This window comes from Diceros bicornis, chromosome 4, assembly GCF_020826845.1.
Source record: "Diceros bicornis minor isolate mBicDic1 chromosome 4, mDicBic1.mat.cur, whole genome shotgun sequence".
NCBI classification, from domain to species: domain Eukaryota; kingdom Metazoa; phylum Chordata; class Mammalia; order Perissodactyla; family Rhinocerotidae; genus Diceros; species Diceros bicornis.
The window spans coordinates 28,827,444-28,852,916 of record NC_080743.1 but is presented as its reverse complement, the minus strand read 5'-3'; the positions used below and the strand labels follow the sequence as shown (position 1 = coordinate 28,852,916).

The 25,473-nt window shown below is 35.5% G+C and overlaps 1 protein-coding gene across 9 annotated transcripts in view; it reads left to right on the top strand.

Annotated features, from left to right (window-relative positions):
- Positions 1 to 25,473, top strand: part of EVI5 (ecotropic viral integration site 5) — a 233,937-nt gene that overhangs the window by 114,469 nt on the left and 93,995 nt on the right. For 6 of the 9 annotated variants that reach the window (XM_058538530.1, XM_058538527.1, XM_058538526.1 and 3 more), the window contains 3 exons: positions 16,022 to 16,156; positions 18,663 to 18,803; positions 20,382 to 20,540. In XM_058538530.1, coding sequence (XP_058394513.1) covers positions 16,022 to 16,156; positions 18,663 to 18,803; positions 20,382 to 20,540 — 435 coding nt within the window. The remainder of the gene's footprint in view (positions 1 to 16,021; positions 16,157 to 18,662; positions 18,804 to 20,381; positions 20,541 to 25,473) is intronic. The other 3 variants (XM_058538529.1, XM_058538528.1, XM_058538522.1) reach the window with 1 other exon arrangement.

Below are 25,473 nucleotides of genomic sequence, written 5' to 3'. Positions count from 1 at the left end.
AACAACCACTACTATCTATTTCTACCCCCCTCCCCCCGCTGCTGGTAGTCTTTATTCTACTTTCTGTCTATGAATTTGCCTCTTCTAGGTAACTCATATATAAGTGGAATCATAAAATATTTGTCCTTTTCTATCTGGCTTATTTCACTTAACAATGTTTTCAAGATTCATCCTTGTCGTAGCATGGGTCAGAATTTTATGTTTTAATTGTGGCTGAATAATATTCCATTCTAATAAACAAAATAAACCTCATTTTGTTTATCATTTCACCAGTTTATAGTCATTTTGGTTGTTTCTACCTTTTGGCTGTCGTGAATAATGCTGCTGTGATCATTAACATACAAGTATCTGTTTGAGTCTCTGCTTTTAATTTCTTTTGGGTATCTACCCAGAAGTGGAGTTGCTGGATCATATGGTAATTCTGTGTTTAATTTTCATGAGGAACCACCAAACTGTTTTCCCTAGCAGCTGCACCGTTTTGCGTTCCCATCAGCAATGTACAAGGGTTCCCATCAGTTTCTCCATATCCTCACCAACTCTTATTTTCTGTTTTTGTTGTTGTTTTTTAGTAATAGCCGTCCTAGTAGTAGGTGTGAAGTGGTATTTCATTGTAGTTCAAGTCTTTTTTTTTAATGTGAAAATTTTTTCAATGCAAAGACCATATCAAATGGACATTTAAAGTGTTTTTTTTTGACCCAGTTTTTTCTTATAGCTGTTTTCCTTCCCCTTTTCTCAAATATAAGTAGCAGCCAATTAGGCATGAGAAAGAAAACATTATGGCTACTTTTTTGTTCTCTAACTTATTGTCAAGATACCAGGTTTAGTTTGTGTAAACACTTTGTATTTTGCTGAGTCCTATATGACTTGACGTGGCAGTCTTATAATGGATGTGTTCATTCAGTGATTCGAAAAATAGTGTGCAAAGTATTGTCCTACATGCGGAGGGTACAAGAGTAAACAAGAAAAATAAGGTCTGGTATTATATAAAGTGTATGTTTTAGTTGAGGAGACATATTAAACAAGTAAATATAATTTTAGGTGATGTTAAGGGCTGTGAAGAAAAATAAAGCAGGAGTGAGGTGGTAGGTGCAGTGCTATTTTAGTTAAGGTAGTTTTGGAGAGCTTCCCTGAGGAAGTAAATTTGACCAGAAACTGAATGATATGAAGAAGGAAACCATTTGAAGATCTGGGGAGAAGCATTCCAGACAGAATATACACATAGTATGAAGGCATTGAGCAAGGAATAAGTTAAGTGTTCAAGGAACAGCAAGATATATATTTATAAACTGTAGGGAAACCACTGAAATTTTTTTATAAGGAAAAGATATATAAGTGGTGAATAGCAGAGGTAAAATGGAGCCATTTTGGAAAAAACATTTAATCGGCAGAAAATAAAAAACAATGAATAAATAAAAAACTAGCAAGATTGTAGATTTTAATCCAGGCATATCAGTAATTACATAGAATGTAAGTATTCTAAACACCAATGAAAAGATTGGGTAGAAAGACAAGACCTATCTACAAGAAACTCACTTGATATACGAAGACCTTGGTAGGTTGAAAGTAAAAGTATGTAGCAGCAATGAATAATTGGGAAAGGAAATTAAGAAAACAGTTCCACTCATAGTATCATCCAAAAGAATAAAATACCTGTGAATAAATTTAACCAAGAAGATGAAAGACTTGTATGCTGAAAACTATGAATCATGGTTTATCTGTTCATTTGTTGATGGTTGATCCATTTATCCATTGATGAAAGAAATTAAAGAAGACATAAGTAAATGGAACAATATCCCATGTTCATAGATCAGGAGACTTAATATTAAGACGTCAACACTACCCAATATGATCTACAGATTAAATTCTGTCGATTCTGTCAAAATTCTAGTGGTCTTTTGCAGAAGTGGGAAAGCTGATCCTGAAATTCATGTGGAATTGTAAGTAGCCCTAAATGTTGAAAACAGTCGTGAAAAAAGAACAGAGTTGGAGAATTCATACTTCCTGATCTGAGAACTTACTACAAAGCTAGAATAATCAAAACAGTGTGGTACTGGTATAAGGACAGACATATAGATCTTGTTCGTTTTCTCTTTGATTCATTATTCAGACATATAGAATAGAATAGGCATATAGAATAGAAATTGAGAGTCCAGAAATAAACCCGTACATCTGTGGCCAATTGATTTTCAACAAGGGTGCCAAGACTATTCAATGAGGAAAGAATAATCTCTTTAACAAACGGTGCTGGGAAAACTGGATATCCTCATGCAAATGAATGAACTTGGACTCCTACCACACACCATATATGAAAATTAACTCAAAATGCATCATTGCTCTAAACAGAGATTTTATGGTTTTAAAATAACTGTTGTATGGTTTTAAAACCATAACACTGGGCCGGCCCTGTGGCTTGGCGGTTAAGTGCATGCGCTCTGATGCTGGCGGCCCGGGTTCGGATCCCGGGCGCGCACTGACACACTGCTTCTCCGGCCACGCTAAGGCTGCGTCCCACATACAGCAACTAGAAGAATGTGCAACTATGACATACAGCTATCTACTGGGGCTTTGGGGGAAAAATAAATAAAAAAATTATACAACCTCCCAAAATTGAACCAAGAAGAAATGGAGAATCTGAATAGACCAATCACAAGTAAAGAGATTGAAATAGTAATCAAAAACCTCCCCAAAAATAAAAGTCCAGGACCAGATGGCTTCTCCAGTGAATTTTACCAAACATTCAAAGAAGATTTAATACCCATCCTCCTCAAACTATTCCAAAAAATAGAGGAAGATGGAACACTTCCTGAATCATTCTATGAGGCCAACATCACCCTGATACCAAAACCAGACAAAGACAATACAAAGAAAGAAAATTACAGGCCAATATCGCTGATGAACATTGATGCAAAAATCCTCAACAAAATATTGGCAAACCGAATACAACAATATATTAAAAAGATCATACACCATGATCAAGTGGGATTTATACCAGAGACGCAGGGATGGTTCAACATCTGCAAATCAATCAACGTGATACATCACATCAACAAAACAAAGAATAAAAACCACATGATCGTCTCAATAGACGCAGAGAAGGCATTTGACAAGATACAACATCCATTTATGATAAAAACGCTCAATAAAATGGGAATAGAAGGAAAGTACCTCAACATAATAAAGGCCATATATGACAAACCCACAGCTAACATCATACTCAACGGGGAAAGACTGAAAGCCATTCCTCTGAGAACAGGAACGAGGCAGGGCTGCCCACTCTCACCACTCCTGTTCAACATAGTACTGGAGGTTTTGGCCAGAGCAATTAGGCAAGAAAAAGGAATAAAAGGAATCCAAATAGGTAACGAAGAAGTGAAACTCTCACTATTTGCAGATGACATGATTGTATATATAGAAAACCCTAAAGAATCTGTTGGAAAACTGTTAGAAACAATCAACAACTACAGCAAAGTTGCAGGGTACAAAATCAATCTACAAAAATCAGTTGCATTTTTATATGCTAATAATGAACTAACAGAAAGAGAGCTCAAAAAGATAATACCATTTACAATTGCATCAAAAAGAATAAAATACCTAGGAATAAATCTTACCAAGGAGGTGAAGGACCTATACAATGAGAACTACAAGACATTATTGAGGGAAATCTACGATGACATAAAGAAATGGAAAGATATCCCATGCACGTGGATTGGAAGAATAAACATAGTTAAAATGTCTATATTACCTAAAGCAATCTACAGATTCAATGCAATCCCAATCAGAATCCCAATGACATTCTTCACAGAAATAGAAAAAAGAATACTAAAATTTATATGGGGCAACAAAAGACCCCGAATAGCTAAAGAAATCCTAAAGAAAAAGAACAAAGCAGGAGGCATCACAATTCCTGACTTCAAAACATACTACAAAGCAATAGTAATCAAAACAGCATGGTACTGGTACAAAAACAGACATACAGATCAATGGAACAGAATTGAAAGCCCAGAAATAAAACCACACATATACGGACAGCTAATTTTCGACAAAGGTGCTAAGGACATGCAATGGAGAAAGGAAAGTCTCTTCAATAAATGGTGTTGGGAAAACTGGACATCCACATGCAAAAGAATGAAAGTGGACCATGTGCTATCGCCATTCACAAAAATTAACTCAAAATGGATCAAAGACCTGAAGGTGAGACCTGAAACTATAAAACTCATAGAAGAAAATATAGGCAACACACTATTTGACATTGGGTTTAAAGGAATCTTTTCGGATGACATGCCTACCCAGACTAGGGAAACTAAAGAAAAAATAAACAAGTGGGACTTTATCAGACTAAAGAGCTTTTATAAGACAAATGAAACCAGAATCAAGATGAACAAACAACCAACCAGCTGGGAGAGAATATTTGCAAAACATACATCTGACAAGGGGTTGATCTCCATAATATATAAAGAACTCACACAATTGAACAACAAAAAAACAAACAACCCGATCAAAAAATGGGCAGAGGAAATGAACAGACACTTCTCCAAGGAAGATATACAGATGGCCAATAGGCACATGAAAAGATGCTCAACATCACTAATCATCAGGGAAATGCAAATCAAAACAACACTAAGATACCACCTCACGCCCGTTAGAATGGCTATAATCACCAAGACAAAAAACAACAAATGTTGGAGAGGATGTGGAGAAACAGGAACCCTCATACACAGCTGGTGGGAATGCAAATTGGTGCAGCCTCTATGGAAAACGGTATGGAGATTCCTCAAAGAATTAAAAATAGAGATGCCCTATGATCCAGCCATCCCACTACTGGGAATCTATCCAACGCACCTGAAATCAACAATCCACAGAGGCTTATGCACCCCTATGTTCATTGCAGCATTATTCACCATAGCCAAGAAGTGGAAGCAACCTAAGTGTCCCTCGACTGACGATTGGATTAAGAAAGTGTGGTATATATATACAATGGAATACTACTCAGCCATAAAAAAAGACAAAATCGTCCCATTTGCAACAACATGGATGGGCCTGGAGGGTATTATGTTAAGTGAAATAAGCCAGAAAGAGAAAGACAAACACTGTATGATCTCACTCATATGTGGAATATAAACCAACACATGGACAGAGAAAACTGGACTGTGGTTACCCGGGAAGTGGGGGTGGGGGGTGGGCACAAGGGGTGAAGGGAGTCATATATGGGGTGATGGACAAACAAAAATGTACAACCCAAAATTTCACAATGTTAGAAACCATTAAAATATCAATAAAAATCAAAAAAAAAAAAAAAAAAACCATAACACTCTTAGAAGAACATATAGGGATAAATCTTTATGACCTCGAATTTGACTATGGATTCTTAGATATGGGTACTTTAACGCTAAAAGCATGAGCGACAAAAGAAAAAAAAAAACAGATAAATTGGACTTCATCAAAATTAAAACATTTGACGTTATCCAGTAAATGACAAAGGGAACCTATAGAATGCAGAAAATATTTGCAAATTGCGTATTTGATAAGGATTTAGCATTTGGAATATATAAAGAACTCTTACAAATCACCAAAAAGACAAAGAACCTAATTTAAAAATGAGCAAAGGACTTGAATAGACATTTACTCCAAAGAAGATACACAAATGAACCACAGACATATGAAAAGACGCTCAACATAGACCAAAACCACGATGAGGTACCAATTCACACTCACTAGGATGGCTGTAATTAAAAAAAAAAAAAACCCAACAAACAGAAAATAACAAGTGTTGGTAAGTTGGTGGGGAAATTGAAATCCTTGTACATTGCTGATAGAAATATAAAATGGTCAGCGGCCGTGGAAAACAGTTTGGCAGTTCCTCAAAAAGTTAAACATAAAATTACCATATAAGCCACAATTCAACTCCTAGATGTGCACCCCCAAAAATGGAAAACTGATATTCAAACAAGTGTGTGTATATACATTTGTAGCAACGTTATTCACAAAAAACTGGACATAGCCCAAAAATCCATCAATGGAATAATGGATAAACAAATTGTGGTGTATACATACAACAAAATATTATTCAGCCATAAAAAGGAATGAAGTACTAATACATGTTATAATGTGGATAAACCTTCTAAACCTTAAGCTGAGTGAAAGAAGCCAGGCACAAAAGATCACATATTGTGTGATTCCGTTTATATGAAATACCCAGAATAGATAAATCCATAGAATGTAGATTGGTGGTTGCCAGAAGGTGGATGTGGGAAAAGGGTGAGAAACTGCTTAATAGGTAAGGGGTTTTACTTTGGAACGAGGGAAATGTTTTAGAACTAGATAGAATTGGTGGTTGCACAACATTCTGAATGTACTAAAGGCTACTGAATTGTTCTTCACTTTAAAATGGTTATTTGAATTTTGCCTCAATAAATTGTTTAAAGAAAAAAAGACTAAAGAAATAAGGCTCAGGGGGCCGGCCCACTGGCATAGGGGGGAAGTTTGTGCGCTCTGCTGTGGCGGTCCCGGGGTTTGCAGGTTCAGATCCTGGGCGTGGCCCTACGCACTGCTCATCAAGCCATGCTGAGGCAGTGTCCCCCATAGAGCAACTAGAAGGTTGTACAACTGTGGAGAAAAAAGGAAAAAAGGAGGAAGATTGGCAACAGATGTTAGCTCAGGGCCAATCTTCCTCAAAAGAAAAAAAAAAGAAATAAGGTTCAAAGAAACAACACGTTTAGTTTGAGTGATTTTGGTAGAAGGGAGGGGAATAAGGGAGAACGTATAACATCCCAGTGCTGGAATCGATTGGTTAAGGTCAGGGTAGGACTAGAAGCAAGTGAGCTAGCTTATATGAGAAGCCTAAGAGGATTAGGAGATCCCTCAGGGCTGAGATTGGGCATGTCTTAATCAGAGTTGTGGTTGTATTGAGCCTGAAGGAGAATGCAGTGTGAAGTAGAGGAGAGGTCAGGGGTGGCAGCTGGAGAAGTGACTTAGAACAGGTTGTCAGACTAATGGCCTATAGGAACTATAGCCTAAAGGCAAGAGGATACAGATATGGAAGGGACAAGAATTATATATTAGTATACTAAATACTAAATAAATTTAAATTTTATATAATAAATAGTAACCTAAGCGTAAGATAAAACCAAGCATTAAGATAAACTATACCTTTAAGTATTTGTTTTACATGTTTCATGTCAGTTTTTCAGGAAGCCCATAGAGGTAGAAATGATCCGTTAATATTTCATACAGTTTTGCCTGTCCTGACTGTCTCTTTTGAGTGTGGTAGGGCATGAACGTATTTATGTTGGACAATTTTTCTTGATGAGATCAACTATCTTTGAGTCTTGCTTGATCTATTTAAAAGCTTTTTGCCCTACACATGACTGCTTATCATTCAGGTATCCTGAATAAGCAATTTGTCTGGCAATTTGTTGGCTCGCATGAGCATAAACAAGAAGGATTTTAACAGTTAAAGCTGCTGATTGCTGAAATGACTGCCTTTTGAAGTTCTTGGGACCTTTGTACTGGAAGTACTGAAGTGGAGGCTAGATGAGGTTTCTTCTGACTTTCCTTCCCTTTCCTATAATTCTAGAAGAAAATATGAAAGAATTATGTGATACTTTTAAGAACCAAGGCTTTGATATGAGGAATAAAAACTAATCTTACTTAGATTAAACTCGTGAATAAACTTGAATAAACTAAAAACTACCTGTTCGTCAGTGGAAGTTGTGAAATCTTCTAGATAATTTATTTTAGAGAATATGTTTGTTCAGCAGCATTTAGGAATTGCCCTATGTCTGATTTACCTAGAGGGGTTGTTTTTCTTTACGAATATGAAAGTTAATGTTTAACATCTCTTTCTGTGTTATAAACACTCTTTAGCTCTACTCTAATGACATTTCAAGAAAAAGCCATTTAATTTATAATTATTGGTAAGTTGAAATGTCTTTCTATAAGTCCAAAACAGAGGGATGACTTTAAGAGTTTGGTAAACTCTTACTCTGTTGGTCAGTATGTCTATAAATCTAGACAGAGGTTTTCTTCCAGAACTAATTTTGACCTTAGTCTAAGATTAAATGTTTTACATTCATATGTAATCATCTCTTTTTTTCCAGCTTGAATAATAAATTAGAGTTCACTTTAATGGAAGTAATTGTTTTCTAAACATTTTTTTCAGCATTAAAAAAAAATCTTACAGTTAAGAGTATATAAAAAACCAGAGATAAACTTCCAGTTTAAAGGATGTATGTAATTTTTCAGATGTTGGGAACAAATCATTTTAAAAACATTTGGTGTGGCAAATCTTTAAATAGTACATCCATATTGCTTGGATTTTTTTTTAAAGACTGTTTGGAGTATGTGGTAGGGAGGATTACGAAGATCTTTTTGGGATCATGTGCTGAGGGGGAAGCAAAATATAATTTTTTATTATTTTTCTGCTGTGATTTTGTCTTGTGGTATAGAAACCTATTCTGGACTACTTGCCTTGTGTAATGGTAGTTTTTTCAGATGTGTTAGATGTGACAGTAAAAATGTATCATATTCCCACACTATTATAAATTTTATTTATTTTTGAAACAAATAGGTTTTTAGGATATTTTTGTGGTATTCAATTCCCACTCCCCATGTTTAATATAAGGTATATAACAGAGGGGTTTTTTTGTTATTGTTGTTTTTTACACCAAGAGTTGTCTAGCTTATTCATTCAGCAAATATTGTTGGCTCACCTACTATGAAAAGCACAGTTTAGTTCTGCCAGTACAATGATAAAGCAGTCTAACTATCCCTGGCATTGCTTGTATAGTATATATAGAGATAGACATTTAAAAAACTGATTGCACAGTTAATTATTTGGAGTTGCGATAAATACTACAAGAGAGAAGAATACAGAGTTCCATGAAATGTACGGGTTCCTGAAAAGGACATATAATTGTGGAGTCTTGAACTTACTTAATGTATAATTAAATTCAGGGAATATTTGATACATCTATGCAGACAATCTTTTTTCCAATTCGTGGATTTTTTCACTTAATAATACAAGAAACCTCTCCAAATACAAATATTTCCTTTCCTCATATTACTCATATGTCTTTCAAACATTGAATGTGAGAATTTATTTTTTTGTTTTACTCACGACACAACCAAAAACATTACTAAGGGCTTTCTGATTTATCTTTACCTTTGTAACTCTGCAACACCAGAAAAGAACATGGGATTGAAAAGCAGAGACTCCATCAACTAAAAAAAATTTCTGTCAGTTTCATTGGAATGAGATTGATGGTATCACAGAAACATTAAGAGATTCATTGACAAAAGTGCACTTGATGTAAGTGTAGGGAAGTCATTTATATAAATGGCCCCTTGCTGACTTATCAACCATCATAATCGTGGCAGTTGTCATTTGGTAAAATAAATTGTATATTTACCAGGGTTACTAATTTGAGTATAATATACTCTTGTAGGAATTTCTTATTATAAGAACATTATGTGAAATGTTAAAATTTTTTTAGATGCTTAAATTTTTAATACTGTACCATTAATTCTTAGAATAGTACATATGAAAACAATATGTTAAGCTCTTAAAAATATTATTTCAACTCTTACATGGCTTCAAGGTTAAGAACATGAGCTGTGTAGTTCATACTCCCAATTAACAGAACTGCCAAGTGCTGTTTGACTTTGCTGAGTCTTTTTAAGTTTCCTTGTTAGGAAAGCAGAAGTTGTGGTGAAGGTTAAGTGAGAATACAAAGTACTTAGCATGTGTCTGGCACATAATAAGCACTCAATAGATGTTAGCTGCTTTCATCATCATCATTGTTATCATTGTAAACTTTAAGACCTGTTTTATCGATAACACTTTCCCCCCCTGAGGAAAATTGAAAAAAAATGGAAACAGGTAGTTTACAGTCCACAGCAGCCTCTTTTGATGCCAGTTCTGCCACTCACTTGTTGTGTGTCCTTGGACAAGTTACTTAGCTTCTCTGTGCTGTAGTTTGTCCTGTGTATAATAGATGGTTGTTGAGACTTAAGTGGGTTGTACTCTAGAATAATGCCTGGCACATAGTGAGTGCTCAATAAATGGTAGCTATTATTAGGATTAGTATTAACATTATTCTCTTATTATGATTCTACCGGCTTGCTCGGCCAATGATGTAGACTGCTAGTAATAAAATCCAAAACTTACAAAGAGCGAAAACAGACATGATAAAATTTTCAATAGGCTAAACATTGACAGAAGTATCAGAAGTATCACTTTCCTGACTAAATTGAGATGTGCAAAAATTTGAACAGGGAAAATTGGAAATGGTAGAAATAATGACCAAAAAAGAGAATTCAATTGCAGAAGCTCTAATGGGTCAAATGGACCAGAAAGCAAACAAGAACAATAAAACCTCTAATCAATAAATTTAATCTTACTTATAAAATTTACCCTGTATCACTCAGGATTCTGCAGAGAAACAGAACCAATAGGGTATACACACACACATACACATACACACATACACATAAAAGGAGATTTATTGTGAGGAATTGGCTCATGACATTATGAAGGCTGAGGAGTTTCACAGTCCACCATCGGCAAGCTGGAGACCCCAGAAAGCCAGTGGTGTAATTACAGCCTGAGTCCAAAGGTCTGAGAACAGGGGAAGCTGATGGTGTAAATTCCAGTCAAGGGTAAGAAAAGACTGACGTCTCAGCTCAAGCAGGCAGGAAGGAAAGGAATGAATCCTCCCTCACTCCACTTTTTGTTCTGTTCAGGCCCTCTCAACGTATTGGATGATATCCACTCACCTTGGGGAGGGCAATCTGCTGAGTCGTCTGGAAACACCTCACAGACACACCCAGAAGTAATGTTTATTCTGGGCAGCCCATACCTAGTCAAATTGACACATAAAATTAACCATCACAAGGCCAACCCTTGTCAACTTGGCACCAATGTACATCTCCTTAAACATACTTAATTGCCACATAAAAGCAATGCTTAAATACTGTGATGTAAAGTAAATGCATCTCATGATAAGGAAATAAGAGAGGAAAGAAAACAGATACACGAATATTTCATAGGAAAATTAGGAGGAAATACTCATGACAATTACAGTCCTTGTTTCTGTAACAGGTCAGCTGCTCATAGTTAGTATTAATAACTACCTTCTTCTGCTACCCACTCTGTATTCCCTTTGTCTTCAGTAAGCACCTTAGCTGGGCATGGTTCTTTACCTGGTGGGATGACCCAAACCTTCATTCTTGAAGAGTCTGGGTCATTAGTAATCCTCCTGGATTGGTTGTAATTTTTCATTGACCTTAATCACAGGTCATGATAATACTAAGAGACAATTTAAAGGATCGCCTATATTCCAGACATATTCTTCCTAATCTCCACTGTGGAGTAGTAGTCAAGTTTCCCCCTGGTAGTCAGGATCAGTCACCCTAGCCAGCACCATAACTCCCTTCTTTGCCTATTGATTCAGAGGTGTGAGGATCCCATAGTGGCCAGGTCAGTTTTCCAGTTTAGTGGAATCATTGTTGTGTCTCCTGGTGGAAGCATTCCTCCCTCTGGAACTAAGACTCCTAGACCAGCAGAGCATGAAGTCGCAAAGCAAACATTTTGCTGATAAGTCGCTGGGGATAATAGTGAGTGGTGTCGCTCCCGTTTCCATCCCTCGATTCCTGGGTCTGGGAGTCCTTATTATGGGAGAAACAGCACCATATATTGGACACTGAATCAGAGCATATTTATCCTTCTAGAGAACCTCGCCCCAGCCCTGCAAGATATTGCCACCTAGCTGGCACTGTAAATGAGTCTTCAAAAGGTCATTCTACCATTCTGTCAAGCCAGCCTGCTTCAGGATGTTAGGGAACATTCTAAGACTAGTGAATTCTGTGAGTGTGGGCCCATTGTTGCACTTCTTTTGCTGAGGTGAATTTCCTGATCAGAAACAATGCTGTGTGGAATACCATGATGGTGGATAAAGCATTCTTTAGGTCCATAGATGATAGTTTTGACAGAAGCATTGTGTGCAGGGAAGGCAAATTTGTATCCAGAGAAAGTGGCTTTTCCAGTAAGAACAAAACACTGCCCATTCCATGATGGAAGTGGTCCAGTGTAATCAACCTGCCACCAGGTAGGTAGCTGATCACCCCAGGAAATGGTGTTATATCAGGGGCTTGGTGTTGGTATGTATCTGCTGCCGTCGGACTGAACACTCAGCAGTGGTCATAACCTTGGTGAGTGGAAGTCCTTGTTGCTGAGCCCAGTGCATAACCTCCATCCCTGCCACCACGGCCACTTTGTTCATAAAGCCTTATTGGGCTGTGACGGGTGTCTGGGGAAAGAGGCTGACTGGTGTCCACAGAATGGGTCATCCAATTGATTTTTTAAATCCTCCTCTCGATTCACCCTTTGATGAGCATTCACATGGGAATCAAATGTCTTCATATTTTTAGCCCATTCAGAGTGGTCTGTGTACATATATCTTCCCCAAATTTCTTTGTCATCAATTTTCCCTTCTACATTAAACCAAGGCATGTCCAGCATTTCCAGTTCACTCACTGTGGGGCTACCTTTTGGTCCATGTTTCAACCAACCAACCAAATGCTAGAGCCTTTTCTAACTCCCTGAGCTGCAACACGGTATGTAGAATCTCTGTTTAGTGAGCTCATATCAATATTAAGAATTGATCCCAATGGAAATACTTTGTCCAATAAAAATGCGTATGAATATAATTGGACAGGGCTGATTGCTGTATAGAAAAATTGATAATGGGGTAAAATTGGCTTAGTGGAGTTAGATTCATTCTGAATACTATATTGAACTGTATCAATGCTTGTATGATTTTCATTAACATGTTTGTGTTAATAAATATGGAATCAAAACTTCCTCAGGCTCAGAACAATAGGGTCAAAAAACACCCACCTGGAGGCTGGCCCCTTGGTGTAGTGCTTAAATTTAGCTCACTCTGCTCCGGCGGCCCGGGTTCATGGGTTTGGATCCCAGGTGCTGACCTACACCTCTCGTCAGCCATGCTGTGGCAGCGACTCATATACAAAATAGAGGAAGATTGGCACAGATGTTTGCTCAGTGGGAATCTTCCTCAAGGGAACAAGAGGAAGATTGGCAACGGATATTAGCTCAGGGCAAATCTTCCTCAACAACAACAACAACAAAACAGAAAAACAACTACCTGGTCCAGGTGGTAGAATTGTAAAAATGCCTTCTATTTATTACAACTTAATGTGAGAGGTAACATAAAATATTAAATAATACCTACTGTAAGTGCTACAACAGTTAGGAGGGGTATATGTAAGACCACTACAATAGTTCAAAGAAAGATGAAGTCATGAATAAAAACGATGATAGTGAAGATGGAGAGGAACAGACAAATTCAAGAAACATCTGGAAGAAAAATTACTAATATTTTGTGATTGAATAGTATGGGTTGAATAGAAGAGGGGAAGTTATGAATTGGTTAGTTGTTAGATGATGGCATCCTTAGCAGAATAGTAAATATATCAAGAGGAAAAGATGAGTTCAGTTTTGAAATGTTGAGTGTGAGGTGAATATGTGGCCAACCAGATGGAGAAGACCAGTAGGAAGTTGTGAATATGGATCTGTAACTTAATAGAAAGATCTGGGCTGGAAATATGGACTTTAGAGTCATCGCTCTCTGTCTGTGTGTATATCTAACTATCTGTCATCCCTAGAATTCCATCATTGTATGTTCTCTGTCCCTCCCTCTTTCCCTCCACCTTCTCCTTTTTACTATTTTATAGATTCTTCCTTGGTGATTTCATCCACTGTCTATAGAGACAATATCTGATTGATATAGACAGTATCTGATGCTGCCTATATATACAGACTATATAAACAATGGATGAAATCACATAGGATGAATCTGCAAAATAAGGTAATTAATGAAAAGATTGAGAGAAAATGCACAATATTGAAACCCTGGGGACTATGATTGATATACACACACACAGACACACAGACATAGATACCTATTTGAAGTAGTAGAATTGTCAGAGGAGACAGAGAAGATAGGAGAACCATGGAAGAGTAACACCTCAAAATCTAAGGGAGGAGAAATTTTTAATTAAGAGTGGTCAGTTGTGGTAAATTCCATAGACTGTCTAGTGAAGGTAAGAGCTGAATGAAAGGGCTTTCCATTGAGTTTTTGTATTGTTATTGGGTATTGATATTGTTAGTGATTAGAGCAGTTTAATCAAGGGATGAGGACTAGAGCTAGTTTGCAGTGGGGTGAGGAACAAATGGGAAGTATGAGAGAAGAAATAACGTGTAAACTATGGAATTTAGAATTTATCCGTTGAACAATAGAGGAAAATTAGAGGTTTTGTAAATTTTATTGATAAAAATTTGTTCCCAATATTAGTACAGTTTTTTTCACTTGGTTGGATCAGTTGGTTTATATCAGATCAGTGATTCCATTCTCATGTGGGCCATTTGGGTTTGATTTAGTCCTGGGCATCTCCTAATAGAGTCTTAGCAAACCAACCTGAACTACAGTTGTCATGGCTTTATATTAAGGGCAAAAAATTCTAGTATTACTCATAAAATAACTATGATCTCATTAAACAAAAATTATGGCACCTGCGGTTTGGATGTGGTCATTCCAAAAGAGTGCCTTTTCTCTATTTGGTAAGGTAAGTATTTGCTAAGGTAATATGCCTGTTGCAGATGTACTTATTGTATTGCAATATTGTTTTAATAGTAATAGAAAATTACTAGGAGAAATAATGTGTAATACATTGAATTAAAAAGTCCTCATTTGCTTAATAAGTGAACTGTTCATTTTAAAAAATGACATCTTTTTGGGTAGCTGGGGCAAGAGAGTACTGTATGTTTTAATTAAACACTTAATAATTCTTTAATAGAGTTTTAATTTAACGTCTGTTTTGTTCCTAATATATTGAAGAGTAAGAACCAATCTTTACTCATGCAGGTTCAGTAGGAGATTGTTCTCTGTGACTCTTTTGAAATTTTGAGTTATCACTTTGTCTTTATTACATGAATTAAATGTGAAGTGATAGTTTATTTTAGGAAGTCTTTTATAATGGTGAATTAGATACCCTTTTGCTTTTTTAGAACAGCTTTTTATAGAAACTGGTTTAAAAAAGATTTCTTCGATAGCTGCATTGGTATTCACATTATTGAGAAGGAAAGGAAATGGAAAGGGTTCATGCTTCCATGGTTAATTTCTTCATGCAACATCTGCTTTTTCTCTGCTTCCAGCAGTCATTTTCATGCGTATCTTTAAAGAGATCTACGTTTCTAAGAGCAAATAGATTTTCCTATTGGGATTTAGAACGGTTCCCGTTATTGTGCATGACTTATTATTTCCGTTAGATTAAAATAGAATTTTCAGTCAATGTGTACTTGTCTTCTGTACTCTATAACAGTGCTGTCCAATAGCAATATAATGTGAGCCACATATGCATTTTAAAATGCCATATTAAAAGGAGTAATTAATAATTACAGATGAAATTAATGATATTTTTATTTAACTCAGTGTATTATTATTTCAAGATGTAATCAATATAAAGATTATTAATGAGATATTTTACCTTTTTATTTCATATTAAGTCTTCAAAATCCAGTTTGTGTTTTACACTTACAACCTTTCTCAGTTTGGACCAGCCACATTTCAAGTGCTCTGTAGCCACGTGTGGCTAATAGCTACACTGTTGTACAATACAGGTCTGTTGAGCCAGAGCAAATTCTTAGTATCTGGATGGATGGACAGCTAAAAGGAGATATTTATCTTCTATGAATTAAATTTGATTAATGTAACTACTAGTTACTAGCACCCAATAATGTGATCATCTTTATAGATATCAAACCTGAACTTTTTTATTCATTGGAAAGTTAAATGGAGGAGATATGCTAGAAATATTGGGTAGGAGGAACTTTTACTATTTGGTAGTAACTGTAATAACAATAACTGTATTGTGTAATTGCATTTATTTTTGTTGTATATACATGTTCTTCTGTGAAATTTCAGTATATGTCTATAACTTGTAGCATAAATGTGGTTCCAACTACAATGAAGATTTTGTGCTGCAGCTAGAGAAGGAATTGGTCCAAGCCCGTCTGAGTGAAGCTGAGTCTCAGTGTGCACTGAAAGAGATGCAGGATAAAGTCCTGGACATAGAGAAGGTGAGAACAACATCAGTGCTGTCACTCCTGGTTAGAGGGGACACGCGATAGATATTAGTTAAGTGCTTTTTGAGCAGTTAAATTGTTCTTGGTGTTTTTACACATTAGAAACCTTACATATTAGTTACTGAGAGAGGAAAGGAAAAAAAATTTATAAGATTCCAAATTATTCTTTGTTGTGGCCATACATACATACTCAAAGCCACATATTTAAGGGGTAAAAATGGAGATTAGAGCCCATTTAGAGGAAACCAACCAGGATAATTTTGATATGAATAATGTTTAAATGTTGGAGGAGAGAAACTTAGGGGATAGAAATTAACCATTGTCTTCAAATATTGTAATGTCTTCATCTGCAAGAGGTAGGATATGATTAATACATAAACATTTCGGGGAAAATTTTATCTGATTGTAACTGTTACAACTTTCCAAGCTACTACAAGCCACCTCAGGATGTATAGGAAGATCTTAGCCTGAGGTGTACTTACGGAAGCTGATTTACCTCTTTTCAAGGTTACTAAAAACTTGAGGATTAGGTAAGTAGTGGAACTAGAAATGCTTTTACATTTCTCATAACTCTCAGACTTGAGAGTCTGTGTTCTAGATCACAAACTCTGAATCTCTGTTTTCTCATCTATAAAATCATGATGACTCGGGGTCTGTGATTCACGCCTAGATAGTATCTAGCTATTGAATCAAAGCCTCGTAAATAATGGACATGACAGATAGCTTTAAGTTGTTCTTAACTATTTCTTGATGAAATAGAGCAGGGTGTAACTACACTCAGTAGTGGAATAATTTTGCTAGGAATCTGCTTGCTATTTTTCTATTATTTTTGGAAAATTTATTCTCCTATTTGTTGAGGAAAAAGCCAGCAAGAATGCTGTAAAAAAATGCCTAACAGAATATTTGGTCTCTAATTTAGGAGTATTCTGGGCTCCATGATTTAGGTAAGAATGTGGATCTTTCAGTTTTGAATATTTGATAGAAAGAAATGTCCTTGGGTCCAATGTAAAAATGGATTTCTTAAGTGGGTTTGTTGGTATTCATGTTATAGAGTAGAAAGGAAATTGGACGGTTTCATGCTTCCTATGGTTAATTTCTTCATTCAGGAATCTCTTTTTTTTTTTTAAACTGCATATGTAGTAAATTTCTGGTTTTCAATTGAGAAAATATTTAAAGTCTACCATAAAAATGTGTAGTTGGCGAGAATAACTTTATTTCGTCATCTCTGTGGGCTAAAATCTTCATGTCCACCGTGAAATATTTTAGAGATAGAAAATTTCATAGATTCAGAACTTGAAATCTCAGTAGTACCTCAGTTTACCTAAGGAGCTTTTACTAAGGCCTAATTTAGGGTCTCCTGCTCACTCCAAGAGCAGTTTAATATGGGGCTACCCTGTGTCCTCAGGTGGTTCTTTCAGTACGGTAGGAGATTAATCTAAATCTTGTACCCTTGAAGCAAATATTTAGATCACCTTGATATTAATTTCTTGACTATTGATATAGTGACTGGTGTACAGAGATTTTACACTCCTTTCCAAAGTGACATGCCAAGAAAATACAACAAAACAGATTTTTAGACTATTCTTTTCCATAAATCTTTAAAATGTAAATGATGTTCATGCTTTGTTTGGAGTTCTAATCAGAGGTTAGTAAGTTTATTGCCATGTTGAAAAACATTTTTAATCTTATTGCTCCGTTAACTCTGGTTAGAATTTTATTAATCAAGCCAGAGTTAGACTTTCTGTGTCCTCAAAATTAAGTACAAAATTAAATACAGTTACCCTAATACGTTCCTGGTGGGAATGTAAAACAGTATAGCTGCTTTGGAAAAGTTTGACAGTTTCTTAAAAGTTAAATGTAGAATTACCATCTGATCTATCACTTCTGCTCCTTGGTATATCACTCAAAAGAATTAAAAACATATATCCATGCAAAAACTTTTACACAAATGTTCATAGTGGCATTATTCATAAGAGCCAAAAAGTGGAAACAGCCCAAATTTTCATCAACTGATGGGATAAATAAAATATGGTATATCTATACAATGGAATATTATTTGGCAGTAAAAAGGGATAAACCTGGAAAACATTATGCTAAATGAAAGAAGCTAAGTCATAAAAGACCACATATTCGATTTATGTATGATTCCACTTATATGAAATGTGCAGAGTAGGAAAATCCATAGAGACAAAGGTAGATTAGTGGTTGCCTGAGGCTAGGAGGAGGGGAAATGTAGAGTGACTGCTAATGGTTGTAGGGTTTCTTTTGGGAATGATTAAAATGTTATCAAATTACGTTGTGATGATGGTTGCATAACCCTCTGAATACTCTTAAAAACCACTGACCAGTGTACATTAAAAGAGTAAATTTTGTGGAATTATGTTTCAATAAAACTGTATAAAATTAGATATGATTACATATGGGACAAAAAAGTTCTTATTATGTATATTTTATTTTATTATTTAAATTAAAAATACCAAGTTAAATTTTCTTGCTTTAGAGAAACAACTCCTTTCCTGATGAGAATAACATTGCAAGGCTTCAGGAAGAACTCATTGCTGTGAAACTGAGAGAAGCAGAAGCTATTATGGGTTTGAAAGAACTTAGACAACAAGTCAAGGATTTAGAGGAACACTGGCAGGTATATCAATGTATTTTGTGTGCTTTTTAAAAAGAGGGTAAAACCTGAATATCCAGTTTGTGCAAGTTTGAAGTAGCTGATGACCAACACTAGGATTTGAGTTTACAGTGAGAAAGATCTTGTACAAAACTGAGAGAGTTTATAAATTGAAAGAACTTTTGAGCTGTTTCTCCCTCTTTTTTTGATGAGGAAGATTAGCCCTGAGCTAACATCTGTTGCCAATCTTCCTTTTTTTCACTGAGGAAGACTGGCCCTGGGCTAACATCTATGCCCATCTTCCTCTACACCATACATGGGACACCTGCCACAGCACGACTTGATGAGCAGTGCATAGATCTGTACCTGGGATCTGAACCTGTGAACCTCAGGCCGCCAGAGTGGAATGCACACTTAACCACTATGCCACTGGGCCGGCCCCTGTTTCTCCCTTTTTAATTCTTATAATTAAATAAAAGATAAAATAGAGATCGAGTCATTTTTGTTGTTACTGTTGTACCATTGTGATTTATATAACTTTCTAAAGAACTGCAAGAAAATATTCCTTTATATAGTGCATACTTCTGTTGATATTAAATCCGTTGGTCAGTATGAAACATCAGAGGGGTGACACCAATATAAATTTGTAACTTCTTTTGAAAATTGGTTATCTCACCAAGTAAATCAGACAGTTAGCTAATTATATGCCCACAAATTTATTCACATCTGAGGGAAACTGTTGATAAAGAACAAAAAAAGACAATCTTAAGACAGAAGGGAGAGAAGGAAGGAAAAGAAAACTACACATAGTTTCAGAATAGTGATCTTGGTCTGGATTTGGGATGGGAGGATGCACCTAGCAAAGACTGAAATTAGTCCTTGATATTACCATGGGTTTTTTTTTTTAATGTATTTTGCAAAAGTGTCAGGCAGCAATAAACTGGAAGTTAAAAACAAACAAAACTGATCCTTCACACAGATATCTTGAGAACACGGCTCTTAACTTCTAATATTCCTTCTTTAATTCATGAATGGCCCCATTTTTTCCTTTTCTTGGGATTTCATTAAAAATAATGTGAAAAATCTCTCTTATTAAAAAAATTAGGGGGCCAGCCTCAGTGGCCTAATGGTTAAGTTTGGCGCGTTCTGCTTTGGCAGCCTGGTTTCGGTTCCTGGGCATGGACCTACACCACTCGTCTGTCAGTGGCTATGCTGTGGCGGCTCACATACAAAAAGAGGAAGATTGGCAGTGGATGTTAGCTCAGGCGAATCTTCCTCAGGAAAAAAACAAATTAGGGTGAAAGTTATATTCTTTATGATAATTAATCCACAGTATAAAAAAAATTTTGAACTATGTCTGAGTATATATCCCAGATCTACCATTTACTGGCTGTATGACCTTTCTGAAGTTACTTAATCACAATTTTCTTACCTGTATAATGAAGATAGTAGTGCCTAACTTTTAAGATTTCCTGGGGATTAAATAAAATAATGCATATAAAGTTCTTAATATAGTACTGGGCCAAAAATAAGTGCTCAGTAAAGTTAGCTCTTATTTTGATACTGGGAATATTTGTTGCAATATCATTTTTTGTGTTTTAGCGCCACTTAGCTCGTACTACTGGGAGATGGAAAGACCCACCTAAGAAAAATGCTGTGAATGAGTTACAAGATGAACTGATGAGCATTCGACTTAGAGAAGCTGAAACACAGGCAGAAATAAGAGAAATAAAACAAAGGATGATGGAAATGGAGACGCAGGTATGATGGGAAAGCCTAATAGCTTTCAAAAATATTGTTAGGAGATCAAAGGTGTATGCACAGATTGTATCATCCCTAGAATTGAGCTAAAAGGTGGACTTATGAAACTGTGTAGACTGCAGTTTTCTAGCCCAAATGAAAAGGGCTAAAAATTGTATTATTTGATATCAGGGATTTAATATCTTCTTTGACTCATTCAACAAAGTTTAAGTGTCATAAACCTCTATTTGACTTTGTTGCCTTGTTGCACAACTTGAGAAGGAATAGTCATGTGGAGCAAAAATTTCTCAATTTCGATACTATTAACATTTGGGACCAGATAATTCTTTATTGAGGGGACTGGCCTGTGCATTGTAGGATGTTTGGCAGCATCCCTGGCCTCTACCCATTAGATGCCAGTAGCACCATGCCCACCACGCCACCCCCTGCCCAGGTTGTTATGACAAAAATTCTGGGAGGCAAAATTGCCCCCAGTTCAGAACCACTATGTAGAATATAATGTGAATGATGCTTTCTGAAGTTGTGTAATGTGGTGACTCTGAGCAGTCAATTTCAAAATTACACTTCTTTCTTCTCAAGTTCCCCCTTTCTCTAATAAATCCTATCTTAGCTATACTTGACTTAAGATCTGCCAAGTCTTTTTTATGAAACCCATTTGCGTTATAAGGTACATTTGGTTTTTAAGTGGTACATTTGTATGGACCATATTCTGTGTTCTCTGTAATGTCGTTTGGCTTTCAAAATATGTATTCAGTCAGCAGGGGGCATAGTTAACACGTGTATACCTGTGTGCAAAATGATCGTCCCAACTTGAACATAACATGATTATGTAAATCTTTTAGAATAAGTATATCTTGTTTTACATTGTTCAAAGTTATTTTCTTATATCTTTCATTGTAATTAAAAATAACAGTAAGATTATGAAAAGTAGAAATCTAGCTTTTATAATGGGATGTTTTATTTTTATAATCAAATTTTATCTTTGTAGATATTAAAGATGGAAACAGCTTTTAAGCCAGTGTTTAGGATTTATTGCAGAGTGGGTGTGGGTGAGTGAATCAAATTCAACAAAAAATGGTTTTGACAACTTGTCAATACAAAGTACTGTCTAGCCATCAAAGAACTTACACTTGAGAAATCAGGCATGCACAAACTGTATTTAATTCACTATGTGAGATGATGGATGTTAACTAAATTTATTGGGGTAATCATCTCACAATATATGTAAGTTATTATGCGGTACATCTTAGACTTATACAATGCTGTATGTCATAGACTATATCTCAGTAAAACGGAAAAACTATATAATTCAGATATCTAGTAATTAAAAGTTAAATAGAAATGGCTATGGAGAATAGGAGGGGAAAATTAATTCCAGTGAGATGGTTTGGGGAAAGGCTTCCTGAGGAATTTGTATTTTGAACTGTTCCTGACTAATGAGTATGATTTGGGGTGGATTTTGCTGGAAGAGGAATGGTGTGAGGCACTGGTTCCTAAATGCCAGTGCTTAAACTGGTGATGATCTGTGAATTTTTCTCATTGCAGAATGAAAAAAGTAATTAAAAACAGTGTAGTGTAATGGTAATGCTGTATTAGTCATTTAAAGGGTATTATGTCAAACACCCATGTATCCAGCATCCAGATTAAGAGATTTGTCCTTGTTGATCCATATAGCTCCAGCTCCTTCCTTTTAATGACTTTTAGAAAAGTCCACCTAGTGATTTTACCTTAGTTTACTGAGCCACTCTCCTCTTTCTATCTACTGATTTTTGGTGTTACAAACACTGCTGCTCTGAACATTCTTGCACATGTTTTCTTGTGTATATCTCTAAGAGTTTCTTCAGTACAGGGGTTCTTATCATTTTTGTGTGTGTCATCAACCCGTTTGGCAGTCTGAAGACTATGGACCCCTTCTCAAAATAATGTTTTTTAATGCATAAAATAAAACACATAGGATTGCAAAGCAAACCAGTTGTATTAAGGTACAGTTATCAAAATACTGAAAAAACAAACAAGTTTGTGATACAGAACACATACATAGAGACATGTACAACACATTCCCACTGCTGGATTAAGGTTTTTAATATTTTACATTTTTTGTACTTAAGTTAGATTGTACTATAATTTTCCTTTTGGAGGAGACTCTTATCTGGTTTTGGTACCAAGGTTATAGTAAACTCGGTGAATGAGTTGGATTGTATTTTATTTTTTCTTTTCTCAGAAATTTTATGTAAGATTGGAATTACCCATTACTTGAATATTTGCTGGAATCTATTCCTTTAAATAGTCTTCTCTTTTCTTTTTGTGGGAATAGTAACTATCGATCCTAGTTGTTCAAGGGGTATAGATCTTTTCGGGTTTTCCATTTCTTTTTGAGTCTAGTTTGGTAAGATGTATTTCCCTAGGAGACTGTCCATTTCATCTAAATTTTCAAATTTATCACTTCAAGTTGCTCAAAGTATCTTTTTCAAAAGTATTTTCACTGAATCTATATTTATGTCACTTTTTTCATTCCTAATAGTGTTTATTTGTGCCTTCATTATTTTCTTGAAAGGCCTTGTAGAAGTTTGCCATTTTTATTAATCTTTTTAAAGACTGGGTTTTTAATTTTTGTTGATCCTTCATGTTGTACCATCGTTTTCTATATAGTTCAGTTCTGTTCTTTATTATATCCTTTTATTATATGTTGCTTGGGTTTCATCTTTTTTTCCCCTTTCCTTGTACTCCTAGATATTATGTGTCTTCTGTTTTTTGAGGAAAATTGGCCGTGTGCTAACATCTGTTGCTTATCTTCCGTCTTTTCTTTTTTTCTCCCCAAAGCCCCAGTACATAGTTGTGTGTCATAGCTGTAGAGTTGTAGCTCCTCTATGTGGGACGGTGCCTCAGCATGGCTTGTTGAGCACTGAGTAGGTCCGCGCCCCAGATCTGAACCGGCGAACCCCGGGCCGCCGAAGCAGAACACATGAACTTAACTGCTGGGCCACTGGGCCGACCCTCTTCTTTTCTAATATATTTTTTATTCTTCGGTTCCATACTGTTTGGCTTTCCTTATTATTGCTTCTTTGACTCAAGAGTTGTTTACAAGCATCTTTTATGTTTCTGAATGTATAGGTTTCTGGTTTGCTTTGTTAATAGTTCATGTCATTATTTTAAGTTAATTGCATGTGGTCACTGAATATGGTCTTTTGAGTCTTACATTAGATCAGACTTCTTAATTGTACTGTTTGTATATCTTCTGTATCCTTTCTAGTTTTTTTGTGTTGCCTGATCTTTCGAATACTAATTTATATTATATCTTCTATTGTGATTGTGGATTTTTCATTCTCCTTGTAATTGTGATGATTTTTGTAGGGAGGGCAATTAAAATATTCTGAGCCCCTTTTAGAGGGACATACAAATTTACAATTGTTATATTTTTGTGGGGAAATAAATCTTATTCTTATATATTGACTGTCTTTATCCTTAAGGATGCTTTTGTATTTAGTCCATTTGTTTTAATATAGTTATCTGAGCTGTTTATTGTTTAGTATTTGGCTTATATATCTTTTTCCATCCTTTTAATTTCAACCTATCTGTTTATATCTCTGATAAACAGCTTATAGATGGATATTTGTTAAAATCCAATCTAACAATTGGTTATACAACTCTGTGAATATACTAAAAACCACTGAACTGTGTGTACAATTTAAGTAGGTGAATTTTATGATGTGTGAATATGTCTCAATAAAGCTATAAAAAATGCAATCTCACAGTGTCTTTTAGCTGTCGTGTTTAGCTCATGTTTTGTGATTCTATATGGATTAATATCTATCACCTTGCTAGCTATTTTCTGTTTGTTCCATCTGTTCTTTATTTCTTTATCTTTTACTACTTTTTCTTGGGTTTATTGAGCATTTATTATGGTTCCATTTTATCTCCACAATTGACTTATTTATTTATACTCCTTTAAAAAAACATTTTAATAGTTGCTCTAGGTTTTACAGTATAAGTCTTTAATCAGAGCTTACCTTCAAATAATATTTTACCCTTCATGTGTAGTATTACGTCCTTACAACAGTATATTCCCAATTCCTTCTCCCATCCTTTGTGCTATTGTTGTTAGATAGTTTACTTTTACAGATAGTACAAAGATATCGTATGTGCTACTAATTTTGCTTTAATCAGTTATCTTTCAGAGAAAATTTTTAATGACATTTATTTTCCCTTCAAATAATCTGTTTCAGCACTCTTTATTTTTTTGTATAGATCCATGTTTCTGTCTGTTGTCATTTTCCTTCTGCTTAAGAATTTCCTTTAACATTTCTTGTACTGCTGATCTACTGGCAGTGGATTCTCTTAGTTTTCATTTGTTTGAGAAAGTATTTGTTTCTCTAATTTAAAAATATATATTTGCTGGATTTTGAATTCTGGGTTGTTATTTTTTTTTCTTTCAACACTTTAGGTAACTCTTCTTGTCAGAACCATGCAAGCCAGAATTCAGTTGTAATTCTTATTTTTGTTCATATGCACGTAATGTTTTCTCCCCATTCTGGCTGCCTTCAAGATTTTCTCTGTCTTTTGTTTTTAGCAGTTTGGATATGATATGATTTGATGTGTTTTTTGCTTTGTTTTTTTCTGAGCTTCTTGGACTTGTGGATTTCTGTCTGCCATGAAATTTAAAAAATTCTTGGTCATTATTTCTTCAAATATTTCTTCTGTCCTATGCTTTCTTCTCCTCCTGGGGTTCCAGTTACACATATGTTAGATGTTTGATGTTATCTGGCACCTCTTGGATGCTCTGTTCTACTCCTCCCCCCATTATTTTTTTCTATGTGCTTTAATTTCTATTGACTGAAATGTTTCTATTGACTTATTATTATGTACACTGATTCTTTCCTTCACTTTGTAAGTTGTCTGATGAGCCACTGAAGGCATTCTTTACATCTATTACTGT